General features: G+C 47.4%; 2 protein-coding genes across 4 annotated transcripts in view; one reads left to right on the top strand and one right to left on the bottom strand.

Moving 5' to 3' along the window:
- The window catches only part of atl2 (atlastin GTPase 2), a 41,715-nt gene extending 26,970 nt beyond the window's left edge, over positions 1-14,745 (top strand). Inside the window, exons 3-14 of one of the 3 annotated variants that reach the window (XM_061230927.1) lie at positions 1,220-1,354; positions 2,029-2,133; positions 3,274-3,324; positions 4,014-4,070; positions 4,854-4,946; positions 6,632-6,770; positions 7,376-7,503; positions 8,028-8,084; positions 8,434-8,505; positions 9,311-9,742; positions 10,561-10,575; positions 10,706-11,333. In XM_061230927.1, the coding sequence (XP_061086911.1) occupies positions 1,220-1,354; positions 2,029-2,133; positions 3,274-3,324; positions 4,014-4,070; positions 4,854-4,946; positions 6,632-6,770; positions 7,376-7,503; positions 8,028-8,084; positions 8,434-8,505; positions 9,311-9,742; positions 10,561-10,575; positions 10,706-10,816 (1,395 nt within the window). In that variant the 3' untranslated portion in view covers positions 10,817-11,333. The other 2 variants (XM_061230925.1, XM_061230926.1) reach the window with 2 other exon arrangements.
- A 1,203-nt stretch (positions 14,746-15,948) lies between these two features.
- Positions 15,949-21,792, bottom strand: eif4a3 (eukaryotic translation initiation factor 4A3). Its single transcript, XM_061230648.1, has 12 exons — positions 21,503-21,792; positions 20,681-20,753; positions 20,525-20,591; positions 20,202-20,264; positions 19,947-20,079; positions 19,445-19,525; positions 19,051-19,192; positions 18,304-18,442; positions 17,974-18,089; positions 17,133-17,240; positions 16,630-16,757; positions 15,949-16,181 (listed from the first exon to the last, which is right to left on the bottom strand). Exons 1-12 carry the CDS (start codon positions 21,654-21,656, stop codon positions 16,165-16,167), a joined length of 1,221 nt encoding a protein of 406 aa, XP_061086632.1. The 5' UTR covers positions 21,657-21,792; the 3' UTR covers positions 15,949-16,164.
- Positions 21,793-22,335: the final 543 nt, after the last annotated feature.

Below are 22,335 nucleotides of genomic sequence, written 5' to 3'. Positions count from 1 at the left end.
AGAATTTAGGGTTTTCATTGGGGTGGTAAATTGCGATTATCCCTGCTCTTCAGCGTGCGTTTCTGAGAGAGAGGGAGAGAGAGAGAGACACTCGAGTGACGGACGCAGAGGCCCCAGAACCCCCACCCCCCCACACCCACCCCACCCTGAGATTTCCAAAAAACCTCCGCATGCCTGATTAAATCACTGGAGTGTGCGTTGGCGATGACCAGCGGAGATACGAGACGCCAGCGCCCCGGAACGGTGCCGCTCTACTGCCCTCCAGTGGAGATCCTGCTCATTACATGTTCATCCGACCGTCCGTTAAGACTGCAGAATGAATATAGACCAGGGGTGTCAAACTGAATCCCCAGGGGGCCGCAGTGTCTGCGGGTTTTTGCGGTTTCCTTTCAATCAGCTGCCAATTAAGGCCCATTAAGGCCTTGAGAACAAGGCGTGTGGATACTTTAACCGTTCAATGACTTGAATGAACCCAGAACACCCCAAAAACCAGCAGACACCACGGCCCTCCAGGACTGGATTTTGACACCTGCGATGTAGACCAAGTGACCGCTGTCGCCCACTGACTATCCATGGGCTCGTGAAAAGCATTTTGAAGCCTGGGAAGTCGAGTTTACCTGCGCCGCCATTTTGTATAATTTGGAGCCAGAGACTGCACGGTAGGGTCCCTGAATGTGGCTCCTCCAGTGAAAGCAGCGTAACCCACAAGTCGTTTCTGTACTGTCCCAATAACGCCGTACCGTATAGGAACACGGACGCGGTTTCGGGCCGCCTGGCCGGTCCTCGTTTTCGTACAGCCTGCTCACAGTGAGGCTCCAGTAAGGTGCTGATGTGGTCCGCAGGAGGCTGCCGTCGTGCACCAGGCCAGAATAAGTTCTGCCTCTCCCCCCGGCTGGGTGCCCAGGACCTGAACGCCCTCCCGCTGATTTTGATCTTTGAGATTTTGGACACGGTCCGGTGGCCTGCACCGTGCGAATGCTGGGTCCGATTCGGGCGATGCGTAGAAATTGGATCACTGCTGCACAGTGTTCTGCTATGAACTCATTCAGTGCTTTAAAGCAAATGATTAAATTTTTCCTTAACTGCAGTCCTGGAGGGCCTGCTCGTTCTGACCCGGTGTAACGGCCTCTAGCGCCCCCTTCGGGTGGGGAGGATTCACCGGTCGTCTCTCTCTCTCCTGAAGCCCTGTTGTCTTTCTGTTCCCCCCCCCCTTCTTTAGACGTCCGAATGCTGGCTGGGAGGCTGTGAGGACCCCCTGACCGGCTTCACCTGGAGGGGGGGCTGTGAGCGCGAGACCACGGGGATCCAGGCCTGGAGCGAGGTCTTCGTGGTGGACAAACCTGACGGCAGCAAGGTATGAGCCCTCTTCCTCCTCCTCTTCTTCCTCTTCTTCCTCCTCCTCCTCTCCATTTAATCTCCCCTGCACATCCTGGGGTTTGGAGTCGACTCCAATTTACATTTCCAGTTGAGTGAGTGAGTTGGGCGGGGCCAGGGGAGAGAAGGGTCCGTTAACCCGCTGGAAATGTTGGCGTTCGTTGTGTGAGGTCGTAATGAACAATTTCAGTTCCGTATCCATAATGCCATAGCCCGCCCATCAGTGTTTTATGCGTCTTGCACGCACACGCACACACACACACACACCAAACAGCTTACTGAACACGCTGTCTACACACTGCTTTCACTTCCCTAACCACATACTGCACAACTCCCACAAACCAGTTTTCATCTGCCGTGGTGTGTGTGTGTGTGTGTGTGTGTGTGTGTGTGTGTGTGTGTGTGTGTGTGTGTGTGTGTGTGTGTGTGTGTGTGTGTGTGTGTGTGTGTGTTCTCTGCCTGTGTGATAGGTGCAGCTCCAGAACGGGGGGTTTGGAGAGTGTGTATTTAATGAGAGCAGAGCGAAATTAAACGGTCTGGAGTTATGACTGCGTAAGGTGACCCAAACTTGTGTTCTGAGAGTGACTGTGCAGTGCGATGTCTTCGCCGTGTTCCGGGCCGTGAGGTGCTGACGGGGCGGGTGTTTCTCCACAGGTGGCCGTCCTCCTCATCGACACTCAGGGAGCCTTTGATAGTCAGTCAACCATCAAAGACTGCGCCACTGTGTTCGCCCTGAGCACCATGACCAGCTCCGTACAGGTGAGACTCACACACTCACAACCTCTCTCTCTCTCTCACACTCACACACACACACACACACACACACACACACACACACACACACACACACACACACACACACACACACACAACTGAGTACCATGACCAGCTCCGTACAGGTGAGACTCACACACTCTCTCACAACCTCTCTCTCTCTCTCTCTCACACTCACACACACACACACACACACACACACACACACACACACACACACACGCAAACTGAGTACCATGACCAGCTCCGTACAGGTGAGACTCATTATTTGCATTCGGCAGACGCTCTTATCCAGAGTGACGTACAGTTGATTAGACTAAGCAGGAGACAATCCTCCCCTGGAGCAATGCAGGGTTAAGGGCCGCCTTGCTCAAGGGCCCAATGGCTGTGCGGATCTTACTGTGGCTACACTGGGATTCGAACCACCGACCTTGCGTGTCCCAGTCATGCACCTTAACCACTACGCTACAGGCCGCCCCTGTACATACGCTCACACACGCTCACACACGCTCACACACGCTCACACACGCTCACACACGCTCACACACTCTCACACACTCTCACACACTCTCACTCGGCTCCGTAGTGTTGGAGGGGAGTCTGAGTCACAGGGTCTTCCGCTATAGTTTTTTTTATTCATTTAAAATCTGCAGCCAGTCCAGACGCTTGAAGCCAGGTGTGGCAAGTTAACCGTGTCATCGGCTGTGCTAATTCATCAGTTGGGCATGGAGTAATAACCGCAGAAAGCCAACCCCTGGAGCTCTCCCTGACCTGGGACGCTGAGTCCCTCGTGTAGGACGAAATGTCACAATTTGTTCTGGAGTCCTGAGGCTGTACTTTTACTCTGAAGCTGAGCTAATGGAATCCTACATGTTCACAGCTGCAACAAGCGTTTCTGTACATTTCCTTAGCAGATTTAGTTTAGCCGATGCCCACAAATACATCATTTTCTGTGTGTGTGTGTGTGTGTCTCTGTATGTGTGTGTGTCTGTGTCTGAGAACCTCGATCGGTTTCCTCCCATCAAGAACCAATTACTGGTCCGTAGGAAGCTGGGTTTGGAACTCCTGTGGCGTTGGACGCCTTGATCTAATATTGTAACATGATTCATATTCCATGTCTTCCAGGTCTATAACTTGTCTCAGAATATACAGGAGGACGACCTTCAGCACCTTCAGGTATGTTTCTATTTAAAATGTGTTTTTATAACAGCAGCAGCTGCGGGGGACTGTGGCTAATGTCAGCAGTTCGCCAATGCACTGGGACTCTCTCCTGTTTAATGGCTTTTACAAGGGAAATTACACTCTGGTGAGATGAGTGTTTGTCTCCTGGGTAAATAATGGCTAATTCTGTCATTGTTTGAATAGACACGGTGGCGATTGTGAAGTGTGTGTTTGAGGAAATAAAGAGTATTGAGTACATGTCTCGAGAGGCACGTACAGGCCTGAATGTAGGGCGGGGATCGTTCTTAGCACCTGTCAACAGTAGAGTGAGTGAGTGAGTGAGTGAGTGAGTGAGTGAGTGAGTGAGTGAGTGAGTGAGTGAGTGAGTGAGTGAGTGAGTGAGTGAGTGAGTGAGTGAGTGAGTGAGTGAGTGAGTGAGTGAGTGAGTGAGTGAGTGAGTGAGTGAGTGAGTGAGTGAGTGAGTGAGTGAGTGAGTGAGTGAGTGAGTGAGTGAGTGAGTGAGTGAGTGAGTGAGTGAGTGAGTGAGTGAGTGAGTGAGTGAGTGAGTGAGTGAGTGAGTGAGTGAGTGAGTGAGTGAGTGAGTGAGTGAGTACACCTGTTATGGTACACCTGTAATCTCCAGGTGTGTGTAGATTATGGGGTATATCTTCCATTAAAGATCGCTCTGATGTTTTCTCCTCCAGCTCTTCACGGAGTACGGACGTCTCGCCATGGAGGAGATCTACCAGAAGCCCTTTCAGGTGTGTTCTCTGCCTCTACCTGCCACCTCATTTAAGCTCCAGTCCAGCTGAACCACGCCCCGTTCGGATAGTGTTTTATTTTAGGTCCTGGTTTTAAGCACCAAAAACTATTTATATCCAGTTTTGTCTGTTTTGTCTCTAGTGCTTCTCATAGCCCATGAGAACAGGTTGTTTTACTGACTGTGTCTTTAAGGCTCATTAATATCAATGGACCTCTGTACTGATTGGCTTACTAGCTCCACAACAAACTGAACGGTGTCTGTGCTGATTTCTGCTACCAGGTGAGCGGCCCTGAGGGTGGGCATATGCAAATGAGCGTTTAGTTGTGACATCATAAAGTTACGGAAGTCCAAGCAGTTGTAAATGCAGGGTTTCTAGCGCATGCGTTTGGGATGCACTGATGCAGGTAGATTACACTTCCCCAAGTGCCCAGAGGGGGCGCCCTAGTGTAGTTTTGCTGGGAAATGTCCTGCTGAGTGAGCATGTCCTTGGGCAGTGCTACAGCCAATCACACGCTGCCCTGCAGGACTGCCAGCCAATCGGCTTTGCCAAAAGGCCAAAGGGCCTGAAATATGCCATTTGGATGGTTTATTTTTGGCTGTTACGGTATCCATGACAACACTGTTTTTATGACTGGAGTAAATCTAAGCATAAGAGTCTTGGATTTGAGTTGTAAGTCAATGTGCTCATAAAAACGATGCTAGAAAAAGGATTTTTATCTTATACTGCTTCTGTTGCTTACGCGGTTTTGCGGAAGTGTTTCTCATGTCCCCCCCCACGCAGACCCTGATGTTTTTAATCCGAGACTGGAGCTACCCTTACGAGCATAACTACGGCCTGGACGGCGGGCGGCGGTTCCTGGAAAAGAGGTTGCAGGTGAGTTGCCTCATCCATCATCCAGCCCGGCCGATCGCTCGGACTGAGTGAAGTGTGGGTGGGGTGTGAGCGTGTCGGGTGGGGTGTGAGCGTGTCAGGGGTGATTGGCAGATGACAGGGAGCCGGTGATTAGGCAGATTGACAACTCGGGCTTGGCGGTTTCGGTTGGGGATTCTCCCCCCCCCCCCCCCCCCCCTGGCCGATGAGGTTTGTGAGGAGTTGCTGTCTCCGTGAGCTCCTCCGATATTGTGCAGAGCTCACTTGTGGCGGATTGCACGTGCTACAAAAAGCACAAAAGAACAAAAACCAACGCTTTGAATGTGGCGGAGACGATGTAGGTACGAAAAAAACGTGGGTACGTTCCAGTGTCGTAGCGGAAATGGGAACTTAAGGGACCAATGGAAGCTGTGGTAGAAACCCAGCAAGAGCGACTTCGGTTCCTGATATGCATCCGAAAACCTTTCCTTTATTCCTGGGGTGCACAACGAGGGCCAAGATTCTGTGCCAACTTCTGCTCTTACTTAATTAGCTCATTTACATCTGAAACTGAAATGAGTATAAACGCCAACTACAGACACCGATGTGTACACAAGTGTATCCTAAAGATTTCACTGTTCTGGGCGCAGGAGTGTACCAGCGTGGTTAGAAAACCGAGACTAAAGTAATCAGAACAAACACCGGCTCGTCCCTCCAGGGGAGTTGTGCTCCCCTACCTTAACCTTTCAGTCGAAAGTGAAATCCTGCCGATTCCTGACTTTTAATTTTAATAAGGACAAACGCATTTAAGCTTCGGAGAATTAAAAGTGCGGCGGAGATGTTTATTTGCGTGCGCCAGCTAAACGCGGCTAATCTGTTAATTAGCCTTTTGAAGACCCCGGTCAGGAGGTGTGCGTTTATGTCCGACAAAAGAGCCTTTTCCTCCTTTACATTTTTCAAAGCCCTATTAGCTTTTCCCAGGAAGGTTCATTTTAATATTGTCGAGCTGTAATGCTGTTCATTATGCTAAGTGATATTAAATGATAATCCGCCGATATAAAGAGCAGGTAATTTTCCCGAGAGCTACGCTTGTGTGCATCCAGAGCTGCCTCATAAGCACTTGACATTTTGCGGAAGGCAGCTGTCCAATGGCAGGGGCTGTGTTCGAGACCACATACTTGCTTACAGCTCATACTAAAATCCCGGGCTGATTTTCATTGAAAATGTGGTATGAGTTGTATGCGGACACAGCCCCTGTCTGGCTTGCCCTGTAAAGGCCGAACAACGCTCTTGTCAGTGGTACATGTTGTGTACCGAACACCTGATTGGGTACCTGGTGGTAGAGAGGGTGTGACCTGGGAAGTGATTGGATACTTGGTGGTATATGGGGTGTGGCCTGGGAGGTGATTGGGTACTTGGTGGCAGAGGGGGGTAATTCTGAGACAATGGGAACACCGCAATGGAGCTTCTTCCATCCGCAGAATAGGAACAGGAAGTTCGCTCAGATGTGTTGTTGTGGCGTCATGGGGTTTGGAACGTGAGTTTCTGTGGGCTGGTTTTGGGGTAACCGGGCAGGGTGGGGGCTCTCTGGTGAGATGTGTTGTGGTGTCACGGAGGGTGGAACGTGGGTTTCGGTGGGCTGGTTTTGGGGTAACAGCGCTGGGCGGGGTACAGGATAAACCCCCCTGGACTGACTCTGTGGCCTGCAGGTGAAGCAGAACCAGCACGAGGAGCTCCAGAACGTGCGGAAGCACATCCACTCCTGCTTCTCCAACATCGGCTGCTTCCTGCTGCCCCACCCCGGCCTCCGCGTCGCCACCAACCCCAACTTCGACGGCAGGCTAATAGGTGCGACCCCTGACCCCTGACCTCTGAACCCTACGCCTTACCCACTGCTTAGCGTTTGTCTCGTCTGAAATAACATCTCAAATTTAAGGCAGACTTTGATGTGAGCACTCACACAGGACCAGAAACTCATGTGCACATGCGCGCACAAACACAAACACACACACACACACACGTGTGCACATCAACAAACTCTTACGCTTACATACGCGCGCACACACAGCCTGAGGAGGGCCAGTCGGGTAAAATGCCGCTGCCATTTTGGCTCAAAAGAGATTAGTTTTTTAAATGGCATTTCAGCCTAATGAAGGGAGAAGCTGCAGCACTGTGCAGGCTCATTTGAGCCGGAATGATTATTGCCGTGCTCCATCCTCCGGCAGTTTAAAGGAAACACGGCCTTTTAAGCAAATGTATCATTTCTGTTTTGTAGCGCTACATGGGTTTTAAAGAAATGATGGGTTTAATATTAACAAATTGGGTATGACTGCTGGGAGCTCTAGTCCCATCAATCAGGCTCTGTGAGATCTTACAGGTTTTACAGATGCTTAAAATCCGTGGGATAATGGCGGAGGTATTTGACTGGGATATTGACGTTTTTTTCGCTGCAGATATCGACGACGAGTTTAAGCGGGAGCTGAAACATCTGGTGCCGTTGCTGCTCTCCCCGGAGAATCTGGTGGAGAAGGAAATCGGAGGAACCAAAGTCACCTGCAGAGACCTTGTGGAGTATTTTAAAGTGAGAGTTTAACTTTTTTTTTAATTTTTATTTTTTACGTTTTCCATACACAGTTATGCCTGCATTGCACATAAACATGTGGTCATCAAGAGTAAATGGTAAATGGTTGGCATTTATTTAGCACCTTTATCCAAAGCACTGTACAATTGATGCTTCTCATTCACCCATTCATACACACCGACGGCGATTGGCTGCCATGCAAGGCGCCGACCAGCTCGTCAGGAGCATTTGGGCTTTAGGTGTCTTGCTCAGGGACACTTCGACACAGCCCGGGCGGGGGATCGAACCGGCAACCCTCCGAGTAGTACAATGTATGTGTTCCATTTCCCAATGCAGTATATTTTGGGTCCGTATTTAATGTTTGCCGGTCAGGGGTTATTGTAAAGTTCTTGAACAGACTTGAGGTGGGCCTATATAAAAAATCTCTATTGTACATACAGTATCTACTATTACATCAGTATTCCTTTTCTGTCTGAAGGCTAAAATCTTTTTTATTTTTATTTTTATTTTCTTCTCCCTTGCAGGCCTACATCAAGATCTATCAGGGCGAAGAACTGCCTCACCCAAAGTCCATGTTACAGGTGCGTGTTGGTTTTAGTGAAAGCGCTGCATACCCTGCCTCAATGTCAGATACTGGGCCCCGCGGTGGTGTGTGGACCTTGACGCGGTCAGCGGTTCGACGCAGTTGCACACCGAGGACCGGGGTTCGCACCCCTCAAAAACACACGGGAATCGACCGATGAACGGGGTATAATTGGCCACCAAATTGGACAATTTAACTAATTAAAAAAAATAATAATAATACAAATTCTGATATTACAGTGGTAAATTCACTCCAGTACCTAAGTGCATGTTCAAGACGTTCAGAATGTGCACCAGCTGAGGGAAATGCTAATGCTAATCTAAATATTTTGTTCCGCCGTTGTCCAGGCAACCGCAGAAGCGAACAACTTGGCGGCCGTCGCAGGAGCTAAGGACTCGTACAATAAGAGCATGGAGCAGGTGAGTGTAGCTAAGGGCTCGTACTATAAGAGCATGGAGCAGGTGAGTGTAGCAGGGGGGAAGCTCCTTCAGGTCACCTGTCCTAAGGAAATGTCTGGGGAGTATCCATCGTTAAGTACTGTGACAACATCTCGGTGAATGTTAGTGCACAAACGCTTTCTCACTGGTGGACTGAATAGTGAAGTGGTTGGATTCGATGACTGATTGGCTTACAGATTCAGCAGTTGATTGGTTGGCTGGTGGAGGGCGTGCTGTGTGCGTGGTGGGGGTATGGGAGCTGTGGGTTAGCTCGATTGACCAACCAACTGGTTGGTTGACTGGAGGGTTGTCCAATTGGTTGCTTGGTTGACTGATTGGCTTGATTCGTTGATTTGGTTAGTTGGTTGGTTGGTTGGTTGACTGACTGACTGACTGACTGACTGACTGACTGACTGACTGACTGACTGACTGACTGACTGACTGACTGACTGACTGACTGACTGACTGACTGACTGACTGACTGACTGACTGACTGACTGACTGACTGACTGACTGACTGACTGACTGACTGACTGACTGACTGACTGACTGACTGACTGACTGACTGACTGACTGACTGACTGACTGACTGACTGACTGACTGACTGACTGACTGACTGACTGACTGACTGGTTTGTTTCATTGGTCGGTTTGATGGATGGATGGCTGGCTGGTTGACTGCCTGGTTAGCTCGTTGATTCATTGAGTGACTGGTTGGTTGGTTGACTGGTTAGCTCGTTGATGGGTTGCCTGATTTAAACGGCCGATTTGCCGGTGGGTTCCGCAGGTGTGCGGCGGGGACAAGCCGTACATCGCACCGTCGGACCTGGAGCGCAGCCACGAGGAGCTGAAGCAGTGCTCGGTGCGCCAGTTCCGCGCCGTGAAGAAGATGGGCGGCGAGGAGTTCTGCCGCCGCTACCAGGAGCAGCTGGAGGCGGAGCTGGACGAGGCCTACGCCAACTTCATCAAGCACAACGACAGCAAGAACATCTTCTACGCCGCGCGGACGCCCGCCACGCTGTTCGCCGTCATGTTCGCCATGTACATCGTCTCCGGGGTGACGGGCTTCGTGGGCCTGAACACTGTAGCGGCGCTGTGTAACATGGTGATGGGCGTGGCCCTGCTCTCGCTCTGCGTCTGGGCCTACGTGAAGTACTCGGGCGAGTTCCGCGACCTGGGCACCGTCATCGACCACGTGGCGGAGACCCTCTGGGAGCAGGTGGGTGGGGCCGCTTTCCCTCGCCGGTTGACCGCGACGTTAACCGCGATCTTCTGCAGTTTTGGTGGCGGTCTTTTTAAATGCGTGAACCTCCGGTGTGTGTGTGTGTGTGTGTAGTTTGTCATGTTGTTTTTATGTTCCTTCCTGTTTGGAGCCATGGCCACTTGATGATATTTTTTCTGGTTCCTTCGCCGAATGTAAACCCACCCCCTTCCCACACCGCCTCCGTCCTTTCTGATTGCAGCGTCCGTCTCACCTGCCGAAAAGATTTCTGCACCCCCTGAATCCACCGTTTCCCAGAATCCTCTCTTCCGCGGAATCTGCTGTTTCCCAGAAACCACTGTTCCCCATGATCCACTGTTCCCCAGAATCCACTCTTCCCCCACGATCTGCTGTTCCCCAGAATCCACTGTTCTCCTGACTTGTTTTAACCTGTCTGTGACGGCCAGTTCAGATCAAAAGCCCATGAGCCGAGCGAGACTACCTTCTGTAGGAACAAACCTCTCCATTTTAGAGCTTCAGCTGATGCCTACTGTAGCCTCCAAGCCTCAAATATTCATTGCTGTGGAAATGACAGTTTTAATTTTAGTCCTTGGTTTTTTTAGACCAGTGGTCCTCGCTCCTGGTCCTGGTGAGCCGCAGGGTGCTGGCTTTTTGCCGTTACACAACAATTAATTACCTGTAAAAATTTGTTTTTCCACTTTCCAGTCTCGTCTCATCCGTTCTTGCGGTTTTGATCTGAGCCGGTTTTACTGTGTCTGCTCTTCCTCTTCCCTAACGTCTCCTCTCTCTCTCTGCCCGCTTTCCGCTCGCAACAGAGGACTCCGAAAAAGGTGAGGGGGAGATTTCCCGGCCAATCGGCCGTCGGCTCCTTCCCGATGCTCGTCCGCTCTCGTTTACCGTCTGTCTTAAGATTCGCACAGGTGCCGTTCCACTGCTAACCTGCCGCACTTCCGTTTCTAGGTGCTTTCCAAACTCTTTGAGGTGGCCAGGAGTCGAATCTCGTGGCGCTCCTTCGTACCGACTCAGAGAAAGAGACTGTCGTCGAACAACAATATCAAGAAGAAAAAATAGCTACTGTTTTCCTTTCTTTCTTTTTTTTTCAGTTCTATTTTTGTGCAATTATTTTTCCATTTTGATTTTATTTTTTTGTAGTACATGGTCGATAGCCATGCTGGCCTAGATTTAAACTGAATTTGTGTCTTGCCTGGGTTCACACCACATATCGAACACAGGTTGGCACCTTCATCTTTATCGTTTTGTTCCCCCTTCTGTCCTACGAGGGGGCTGGTTTCATTTGGGGTGGGTCGTGGGTTGTACAGTCATTTTTGTTTGACATTTCAGCAGTCACCATTTCCACGTTTTGTTTTGGTCTTTTTTCTTTCGCTCTGTGGTGAATAGGATGTGTTGCACGTGTGAATGAAACCCCCGGCTTTGTCTTCCGTCTTTCTTTTGTTGTCCTCAATCGTGTTAATTTGAGTGATTTATTTATTCCCCCCCTTTTTTTGTTTTTTCCTTTTTCCTTCCACTCATTTGTCTCTTCCATCCCCCCCTGTCCCTCTGTCCTCTCCCCCTCTGTCTGGACTTCTCTCCCGCTCCAGGTTTTGAAGCCACTGAGCGATCATTATATGGAGGACAACATTAGGCAGACTGTGGCTAACTCCATCAAGGCGAGTCTGACCGAGCAGGTGACGCAACACGCCAAGTTAAAGCCAAACTGACCGCCTCTGCGTTTTCTCGAGGGCGCGATAAGAAAAGAGAGGGAGGGCGATCGCGAGAGAGAGCGCGAGCTCGTCTTAGGCCCCGGGAGCTGCGCCAACCAAAGTTTACACCCGTTTATCTTCGCTTCACCGAATTCCGCCTCGCCTCCATTTGGATGATGGTCGTCCCACTCTCCCCATCTCTCTCTCTCTCTCTCTCTCTCTCTCTCTCTCTCTCTCTCTCTCAAACACACACACACACACACACACTGCAAGTGTCTTCCCAAGTTCCATCTCCCCGAATCAGGACCTTTGCCGTGGTGAAGCGGTGTGTTTTGTAGATTCTCCGCCCATTCTGTGTGTCCCCAATTAAGGGTTGGCGTAGCAGGTTTTGTTTTTGTTTTGTTTTTTTGTTGTCTTTTTTCCCCTCTCTGTCATTGTCCACCATTTTCTTTATCTTTTAAATTACGCCACTGCATTGATTTTGTTTCAGTGCCGTTTCAGGGAAAAAAAGGAGACTTTGTTGCTGCTCGGTTTTAAGACCTATAGCGTGTCCGTCTCCGGTCTTAATCCACCGAAGTGAATCTCCCAGGATCCCGTTATACCCGAATGGTTCTGTCATCATAGTAACGCACATGGCAACAACCGACTGAAAAGACAGCCCAGACACAACTGTGTCCCGTTAGCTTTCCAAGAATAAAACGCCGTGAACTGGCGTACAGCGCAGGCCACTGGATGCTTTTAATTTATTTTCCGCCGGAGTTTACAACGAACATTTCCAACTTAACTGACTCACTGCATTAACTGACCATCAACGTTAAGCTAGCTAGCCAACTGTTGCCTGGTAACGGTGGTTTTTGAACATAATGTAAGAGTACTAATTAAAATGCTACTTTGAGTATAAGGTGTGTCAGACGCAGTGACGTAGGCACTTTCATTATCTATTTATATAAGCAGGCCAGTGAAGATCTGTGACCCATTTTATACCGAAGATGTAATATCAACAATGGTCCCTGTGCCAGTCAAGGGTGTAGGAGTAAGCTAGACATAAGGGGGATTTTTTTTGACAAGCTGCTTTTAAATGCTCATTTCTACAGATTTAAGGTAAAGTTAGCCTACATGCCTACATGTGAACCCACAAGGTTGAAACGGTTTCTTTTTCTGTACGGAAGATGTGGAACTACATTGCCTTGTCTTTGTCTTTTCTTTTTAAAACCTAGAGACCTAACTTGAACGCATACTCAAAGCTGTCCTACACCTGACTTAAACCTATCCTCTTTGTAATGCCCCTCCAAAGCTATGCCAATTTCCACAATTCCATCCAAAACACCCCTGTATTTTTTTTTTTTTTTAATCAATCACAAATAGGGCATGTATATGATATAAATATATAAATATCATTTTGTATACATTTTTGTAGTTGGACAAAAAAAACAAAAAAACATCCAATGGTTCTGTGGTAGGATTAAGTACAGGTTATGTAAAGGAATGTTTTGTGGATTGTCGCCGTCCGAATGCATTTATTTTGAAATATTTGTAAAGTTAATTGGTCTTGAGCTCTTGATTTCACCCCTTCTAGCCACGCATCTTGGAATGTCAGTAAGAGTGTCTTGAATTAGTTTTTTTTTTTCCTTTTTTTCTGTCTTTTGTTGCATTTTAAAGTTATATTCTGTAATTTATTTTCAATACAAGATTAAAACTACTATATATTAAGTGATATAATTGATTTAAACTGCAATGCACAACCCTTACAACGATGCTTCTTACAAAAACTTTTAAAGGGCATCTTGACGTTATTGAAACAGATTGAACCCATTAAAAAATAAAAAGACAGTTATACTTGTATTATAAAGATATTAGTAGCGTCATTCCATTGTCTGTTTTACCCGTTACATGTGTGTGTATATAGAGAAGTGGTTTCAAAGATATTGATACGGGTCGCTTCAAAATATTAATGCCAGTTTTATAGCTGCAAAAACGACCGTTTAACATGTACAGCACTGTTATTCTTAGGCCATCGGAGTTATGACAGTTTCAGCTCTGTATTCAGTGAATACATTTGTCAAAAATGGCCACGATCGATTAGCCATCACATAAAAGACCTGCAATGCAATGGAATCAAACTAGCTACTTAAGATAAGATTTGGTTGGGCGGAGGGGCGTTTGAACAGTCTTTTTCCTGCTCGGATGTATCGGGTTATCTTTGGTCTTTTTTTGGGTGGGGGCGGGTAAAATGCTGGGCATTTACATGGCTGTCATCTTACATTTATGATGTATTTGACATTTGTCTTTTTATCTATTCAGTTTATATCCGTAACTACAGTGGAGTACCCACATTTTGGCTGTGTTTTTGCGGCTTGGCTGACTGAGGACCGTAGTCAATACTGTTTGGTAGTGAATGACGTTAAATTGGCCACGATGGCAAACACAAATTGTACGATATTGTCCTTTTTGTTTTATTTTTAATTATATGAATGTTGTCAATATTAATACTGTACATTTGCCTTGTTTTAAAAAAAATAAAGTTGCAATTGAATAAGGATGACAAATCTCTATAGTGCGTATGTGATCTTCGCTTTCATGTCAATTATGTCTAATTCATGCTCTACTCCAGTAACTTAATTTTTCAATAACCATTTGGTCTTTGTCACTGAATTGCTAAATACGACCATACAGGCAGAATTTGACTGCCTTTGGTCGTGAAGACGGTCTTATTTGCTTAAGCCCAAAAACTCAGCCTTTGCATGGCCGTTTTCGGACTTACCCATGGCGCGTGAGACTCCGCACCTCGACCCGTAGTGTCCAAATATACAGCACTGTGGATTCAACAGGAAGTGACATCACAACGTGGAACGCCCCCCCCTACACTCTTGGCAGTCACTCTGGATCAAAATTCAAAGCGACCCGTGGAGAATCAAAACTGCAAACACGCGTGATGTTTGTCACCGATTGTATTGTCATTGTGCTCTGTGTTTTGGGTTAGGCAAACGCATCTACTGGCCGTTAGAATGGCTCGTTTTGGTAGAGCAAATCAGTATGTGTGGAAGTAGGCTACATGATGGTTGCATGTTTTGCTACGAACAAAGGTTAAACACGATTGAAATGTACATGTTGGCTTCGTACCAAGCAGCCAAATTAGCGCCCCCGAATTGTCAGCACCTTTGTGAACAAACACTTGGATATATTTTTGACTGGGCATGGTTGAACACAATGTGGATCGCTTGGAAAAAAAAGTTGTAATTAAACGGTTTCAGTGTACATAACTGTGTAGATATAATAAAGTATACCAGTATATATATTCTACTGCTTTTTCTTAAGATAGATTTTTTTTTGCGCAAGTGGTCCGTTTAATTTCTAGGCATTGCTAAAAACCGAGCTGGACTGGTGACAGCACCGTGCTTCGAGCCCCCTCGAAGGGCTACAGCGAATATGTCTACACTACAGAAGCCGCCACAGATACGGCGGTAGTGTCAGTATTTGCTGCCCCCTTGCGGCCATAAGTTTGGTACGACACAACCCCTGCAATCCAAGCCGTTGGGGTCTTATGTTCTTTGCAGTTTGCACCGTTCCGGTCGGCTTGAATTTTATTACATGCAATGAAGTCCCAGCACTGCACTGCACTAAAAACTGTTCACCTTACGGGGCATTTTTGTAATCTTCTGCCGCTTGGTGGAACACACCTGGGTCGGCTCATTTAAGATGCTTAAGACGCCAGTAAAATTCCTGCAGAATGTCTGCTCATCCATTTTACGGGGAACAAAAGTCTCCACTATCTTTGAAGTACTTAAGATAACATGCAGGAAAACAAACTTTTCAGGGATTGCTGAAAAGTGTGTTTTAAAGTCTTAGTGTATTTAAAATACGAATTTGTCTTATTAGTTCTGTCCCAAGTGTGGTGTTTAAAACACATGGGAGTGTATGTGTGTATTTAATGACGTTAATCTTTTGTCATGATTGTACGTGTCATTGTAGTCCCTCCCGGCACAAGGTAAGAAATGAACTATCCACGAATCTGAACAATCCAATACATTCCTGTAATGCAGGGACTACAAGTGCAGTTATATACAAGCCTGAATCCTGGTCAATGGGCTCCTGTATTCAATATCAGCTTAGTGAGCATAAAAGCATAAAAAAATAACATTTGGTCCCAGGAAACCAAATGCAAGAAATATATATATTTTTAATGCCTTTTGTGAAAATCTTAAAGACAAGTGAACTGTATGTAAACTGAATTCACAATATTGGAATGCATAAAAACTTTATATGTGCCAAATGTTTCTTCCCCATTTTCAATCCATTTTACATTTACCTAAAGCTGACTGCTGGACTATGAGAAATTCAATATGAGAACAGGCTGGAAAGGTTACATCTGAAAGATTTTACAGTCAAACGGCCTTTCCTCTGAGCAGACCCAGGAACCTACCTCCACATCGTGGTCTGTCACACTAAAGTCTCTGAATATGAAAACACGGCACCCTTATGAATGACATCACAATAACAGACAGCTGGGCAAACCAAATACTTTATTTACAAAAGTAAACTGACGTTAAGTGTAGGCCGTTAATCTAGAGAACACGTCATCCCAAGAGTACAGTCTCTTCCCCCGGAATACAGTCATAAAAACACAAGCTCAATAAAACAGGAATTTGTATAGAAAAGGAAACAAATTGAACGAAAACGGGGTCCCCTAACCGGGGTTTCCACTTCTGCCCCCTCTCTCCCTCAGATCAAGTCAGCAACTGAAACACAAGAATTTCATATTGGTGAGGGGACTTTTGTGAAGCACCTGCCACACAGCACTTCAGTCTGAAGGCATAATACAAAGCTTGACTTCCACAATAGTCTCATCAGCTGGCTGTAGTGCAACGATGAAGCACAAGACGGCATTATCGAAGAGGAAACGTATCAAACCGTAAGGCACGTTATCAAAGAGCAAGCCAATTCGCCATTTTATGGGCCAGTTTCACAGACAAACTCCGGGACTGAACAGAATCTCGATTCAAAAATGAATTTAGTTCAGCTTGAAACTGCTTGAAACAGGTCCTATATGTTGCATATTTTGAAATTGAAGGATGGTTTATAATACAAAGGGTCTATGTATCTATCTAGTCCCCTTGGCCTGAACGCACAATCGCAGATAAATGCGACACGTCTTGCTTTAAAAACGTGCGAACGTGCGGTATTTACCGTTCATGGGCATCTCATCGATCTGCGTGGAGTAGTACTGCTCGATGTCCCTGAGGATGCGGATGTCGTCGTTCTTCACGAAGTTGATGGCCACACCCTTGCGCCCGTACCGGCCTGATCGGCCAATCCTGTGCAAGCGAGAGACTGTCAGGCCTCGGGATGCGAAGGAAGTTTAAACCCCGAAAAAACCTTGTCAACCCAGTTCCCGAATTTAGCAATTTTTACCCTGAAACTACCCTAACGGCACAGCGGTTTATACCCCGTGCTACAACATGCCCTCCCAGTGTTACTGGAATGTTCTGTCAACGTTATTGCACATTGCCCCCACATGGCAGTAACGTTGTGAGAACGTTTTGGGTTAGCTGCGAAGTAGCTTCGCCTGAATTCCTACGCGTTAGTGGCAATATGAAAAGAATGAGATTATGTGACAGCTAATGTGAACAAAATGTATGAAATATCAGCTTCATCTGCTTGTGTTTGGGTTGGGGTTGGGTGCAACGTACCTGTGGATGTACAGTTCTCTGTTGTTGGGCAGGTCGTAGTTGATGATCAGGGACACCTGTGGGACATCCAGCCCCCTGGCCCACACGTCTGTGGAGATGAGAACCCGGCTAGAGAGGGAGGGAGGGAGGGAGCAGAGCCTTCAGCCAGACATCTACAACCACCATGTTTATACCGGCAGGTTTAACTCCAGTCCTGGAGGGCCGCAGTGTCTGCGGGTTTAACTCCAGTCCTGGAGGGCCGCAGTGTCTGCGGGTTTAACTCCAGTCCTGGAGGGCCTCAGTGTCTGCAGGTTTAACTCCGGTCCTGGAGGGCCGCAGTGTCTGCGGGTTTAACTCCAGTCCTGGAGGGCCGCAGTGTCTGCAGGTTTAACTCCGGTCCTGGAGGGCCACAGTGTCTGCAGGTTTAACTCCAGTCCTGGAGGGCCGCAGCGTCTGCAGGTTTAACTCCAGTCCTGGAGGGCCTCAGTGTCTGCAGGTTTAACTTTTCCATGCCGCAATGCGCCAAAAACCAAGCGAGCTGTGGCCCTCCATGACTGGCTGCTGGAGGAAACTGCTGGTGTTAAAGGCAGTGGGCCATTTTATAGAGAAGATGAGCACTGGGCTCAGGCGGCACAGAGGGGCTGTAGCCACAGCAGCTGCAGTAACAGAGGGCGATAGATCGCCATTGAGCGGATACGACTCCCCAAAGAAACGGCAGTAAAAGCCGGTGGGCACCTGTAATTAATTAAAAGCTTCTCGTAGGAAGCCATTTTGCGAAGCTGGAGAGCAGGCCCCCGCTGACCCACTAATGATGTCACAGGGAGAGAGGGGGTGATTGACAGGTAGGTGACGGGGGCAGTACCTGGCGCCGGATCTGAACTCCTTCATGATGGACTCCCTCTCCTTCTGCGGCATGTCCCCGTGCATGGAGGACACGGTGAAGTTAGCCTCCCGCATCTTCTCCGTCAGCCAGTCCACCTGCGGGGAGAGAACACATATATACGCAGGCACGGTACAGCACCGCAAAGATAATAACAGCCATGTTAACAGTGCTATTACTATTATTATTATTATTATTAGCAGTAGCGGTAGTAGTATTGGTATAAACTGTTGCTTTATCTCCAGCTTTGTAGCTGGGTTAGTAGCAGTAATGAAAGGCTGATTGGCTGACAGACGGAGAGCGACCTCTGACCTTTCTCTTGGTGTTGCAGAAGATGACTGCCTGTGTGATGGTGAGGGTGTCGTACAGGTCGCACAGCGTGTCGAACTTCCACTCCTCCCGCTCCACGGCCACGAAGAACTGCTTAATGCCTTCCAGCGTCAACTCATCACTGTGGGCACACCAAAACGCAATGTTACCTCATCACTGTGGGTACCCCAAAACACAACATAGCGTTACCCCATCACTGTGGGTACCCCAAAACACAACACAGCGTCAACTCATTATTGTGGGTACCCCAAAACACAGCGTTACCCCATCACTGTGGGTCCCCAAAACACAGCGTTACCCCATCACTGTGGGTCCCCAAAACACAGCGTTACTTCATCACTGTGGGTACCCCAAAACACAGCGTTACATCATCACTGTGGGTACCCCAAAACACAGCGTTACTTCATCACTGTGGGTACCCCAAAATACAACACAGCAGCAACTCATCACTGTGGGTACCCCAAAACACAACACGGCATCACTTCATCACTGTGGGTACCCCAAAACACAACGTTACCTCATCACTGTAGGTACCCTAAAAATCTACTTATCATTGTAGGTGACACAGAATAGAACAGTATCAGGACCCCAAAGATCAGCCCAACATTTCTACTTGGATTCCAGTCTCGAAATGCTTTATTCTGCATTCACAATAACTAGCCTTTCTTTGTGCTTATGTGTAAATATCAGGTAAGACGCACGCGGAAAGTTTCGCGGCCGGTCTCTTACCGCTTGACCAGGATGCGGATGGGGTCGGTCATGAATTTGTTGGTCATCTCCAGGATCTCGTGGGGCAGGGTGGCGCTGATCAGGCACACCTGCGTGGCGGGGGGCAGGTACCGGTACACGTCGTAGATCTGCTCCTTGAAGCCTGTCAGGAGAGAGCAATGGCACACCTTTAGCTCTTCAGGACGTGAGGTCACAAACATGGAATCGGAACGTTAACGGAACGTTCCAATGCTGATGTAACAATCACTCCTGGTAACGGAGTTCTAGAACACTGAGCTTCCAACAAAAACAGTTCAAAACCCTGCTCTGCAGAGGGTTAAAGTTAAAAAGAAGGGCTTCTTTTTATATTAAAAAAAAAAAGCATTTATTTTCCGGTAGAGCTCTCTCACTCTACCTTTGTTGAGCATTTCGTCGGCCTCGTCCAGCACCAGCATCTTGATGGCTCGAGTCCTCAAGCTCCTTCTGCGGATCATGTCTGTGGGGAAACGCCATTAACAAATGAACAAATGCATTTACCAGTGAACAAATCAATCAACCAAATACCCAATTAATCAACCAAATAAACATCAAACCAATCAATCAATTACTTTTGTTGAGGAAAACATACTGCGGTGGCCCAGACAACTGTAGAACAGTGCCTATAGATTCAATCATACAAATCCCATACTGATCATTGCCATTAATACACAACTAATAATAATAAACTTAATTTGTAGCCACTAATTCACAGTGCTGTACAGTTACAGAATAAACGATAATAAAAGCTGTACATTCAAAAGACAGGGAGCAGGAACGGGACGGGAACGGGACGGGAACGGGACGGGAACGGGACGGGAACGGGAGCGGGGACGGGGACGGGACAGGGACGGGACAGGGACGGGAACGGGCAGCCTCACCGAAGACACGTCCGGGGGTACCGGCCACAACGTGCTGGCCGTAGTCCAGTTTACGGATGTCCTCGCCCACGTTGGTCCCGCCGATGCAGGCGTGACACTGCACGTTCATGTAGTCTCCCAGAGCCAGCAGCACCTGCAGGGGGGGAAAACCCGGCATTAACGCCACACTGCGGGAGACCCATCAGCTATTAAAGGTCCCATATCGTAGAAAAAAATCTCAGCGATGTCATACAAGTGGAATTATTGTCATCGTACCTTCTGGATCTGTCCCGCCAATTCTCTGGTCGGTGCCAGAATCAGCGCCTGCGTTTCCCGCACCTGTAAAAGGCAAATTCAACTCAGTTACAGGAGCTTACCTCAAACTGTCATACATTAACATTGAAACACATAGCACACAAGTAAACTTGTCCACAATCTTACTGCCTTAAGACACTTAGTGTGTATATATCTACTTCCCACTATTGGCAAACTGCTTGTGCCCATTAGTTGTGCCTCTATAACTACTGTTCAAATCTATTTAATGGGTGCATATTACATTAACAGGTGAGGTAAATATACATAATAAATAAATAAAATACCTGGATATCCAAGCACTGCAACACGGACACGCAGAAAGTGGCGGTTTTTCCTGTACCAGACTGTGACCTAGAATGAACCGCGAAGAAGAAATTTGTCAAACACCACAAGCAACCAGTAAATTGATCAAGTTCCCCAATAATTATCGGGATACTTACTGCGCAATGACGTCTCTGCCTTTAATGATTTGTTTGATTGCTCTCTGTTGGATAGCGGATGGCTTTTCAAAACCTGCAAGAGAGAACAGTTATTGAGCCATTAGCCATTTCGGGTAGGTCGACGTCGAATTTACGTTAACTGCCCAACTGCAGTATTTTACTACATCTAGTCTAACTGGAACTTGCCATTGGCTAGACGTTAGCAACTGGAATCGCTAGCTTCTATCCAATTTCGGCATTGTAAACACTAAATAGAATTATATTATATTATAGCTGCTAAACGGATTGCTTTCCTGGTAGTGGCTATGGGGCTGAGACTAGCTAATGGTAGTTTGGTATGTGCTGTTACACAGAAGCAATGCGTAAGTTAAAGCTAGCTAGCAAACGATGGCCATTGTTGGTTAGAGAGATGCAAACAGCGAGCAAGCCAACTTAGATCAGAAGTTTATTGAGCTATCTGTGGTACTTTTAATCAATGGGACTATGTTAGTAGCGATCGCTAGCTAACTCCACAGTTTGAACAACATTAGACTACGCCTACCAAATGTGTTAACTAAATATTTCCACATCTGCCCGAATTGACTAAAGACATGTACGTAGAGCTAGTTAGCCACATGCTAGCTGCTAATTTGCTACAATTAGCGTTAGCGTTACCAATATACATAAAATACAATCTCGTTCATTGCTAACTGACTACGTATCATTTACGAAAGAAATATATATCTTGCAAACCGTTTAGCCATATCGCAGTTACCAGGAAGAGTTTTTAAGGCGACCTCCCAACATGCAGGCCCACTGCCTCCGCCAAAGCCTCTGGCTCACCGTAAGCGTAGATCCCGCGGAGCAAGTCCTCTCGTAGGCCCATCGTATCAAAGGTTGGAGTAACATCGACCTCCTCACTCGTCTCAAACTCGATTTTCGTCATGTCTTCCTCCTTCAAGAGACGTTTTCTAACCGGTACCGGAGCTGCTGCCATGACTGTAGCGAAGTAAAGAAAATCGAACGATTAAGCGAAATTTCAGCCGCGACACAAGCGGGCAACGGCAACAAGGGAAAAGGAAACGTGTGCGACTACGCTCTGATGTCATAAACAATGGACGAGATGGTTGTCGTGACGTAGGTACGCAGTGACGTCGTGTATGCGCGATGTTTTTCCTGTTTTTCCTCAGAGACCAAATTCTACTGTCGTCGTGGAGAGCTTGCGTGTTGATACAACTTAATATTGTAGTCGTCTGATCATCCCGGCAATGCAGACTTCCTAGACTAATATCTCATGGTGACATTGTTCAATACATTGTAGTCTGTTTGCCCCACTGTTTTCCAGGATACACCTAAATTGGGCCAATGATGGATTACCATAAATTGGCTGGGTTATGGGAATTTGATCCAAATGTTGGGCCAATTTTGGCTGTGAGTCTGTGGCCTGTTCCAGACGAAATGGCATTGGTCCATGTCATCAGCTAATGTTAGGCATGGGTTACTGTTTCATTCAATCCAATTTTTTTTCTTCTGCCACGGTCGGTGCAGATTATCAAATAGACCCATTGCTGGTGAAAGTGATGAAATAGAAAGCAATATTATTACACAAACTCAGTTTAGTTTTCTGTGTGATCAATGTATGAAAGGAACATATTGTGGGTGGGTATATTCCTGGT

The sequence above is a fragment of the Conger conger genome, chromosome 2 (genome assembly GCF_963514075.1).
Source record: "Conger conger chromosome 2, fConCon1.1, whole genome shotgun sequence".
NCBI classification, from domain to species: Eukaryota; Metazoa; Chordata; class Actinopteri; order Anguilliformes; family Congridae; genus Conger; species Conger conger.
This window is presented reverse-complemented; position numbering and strand designations above follow the sequence as displayed.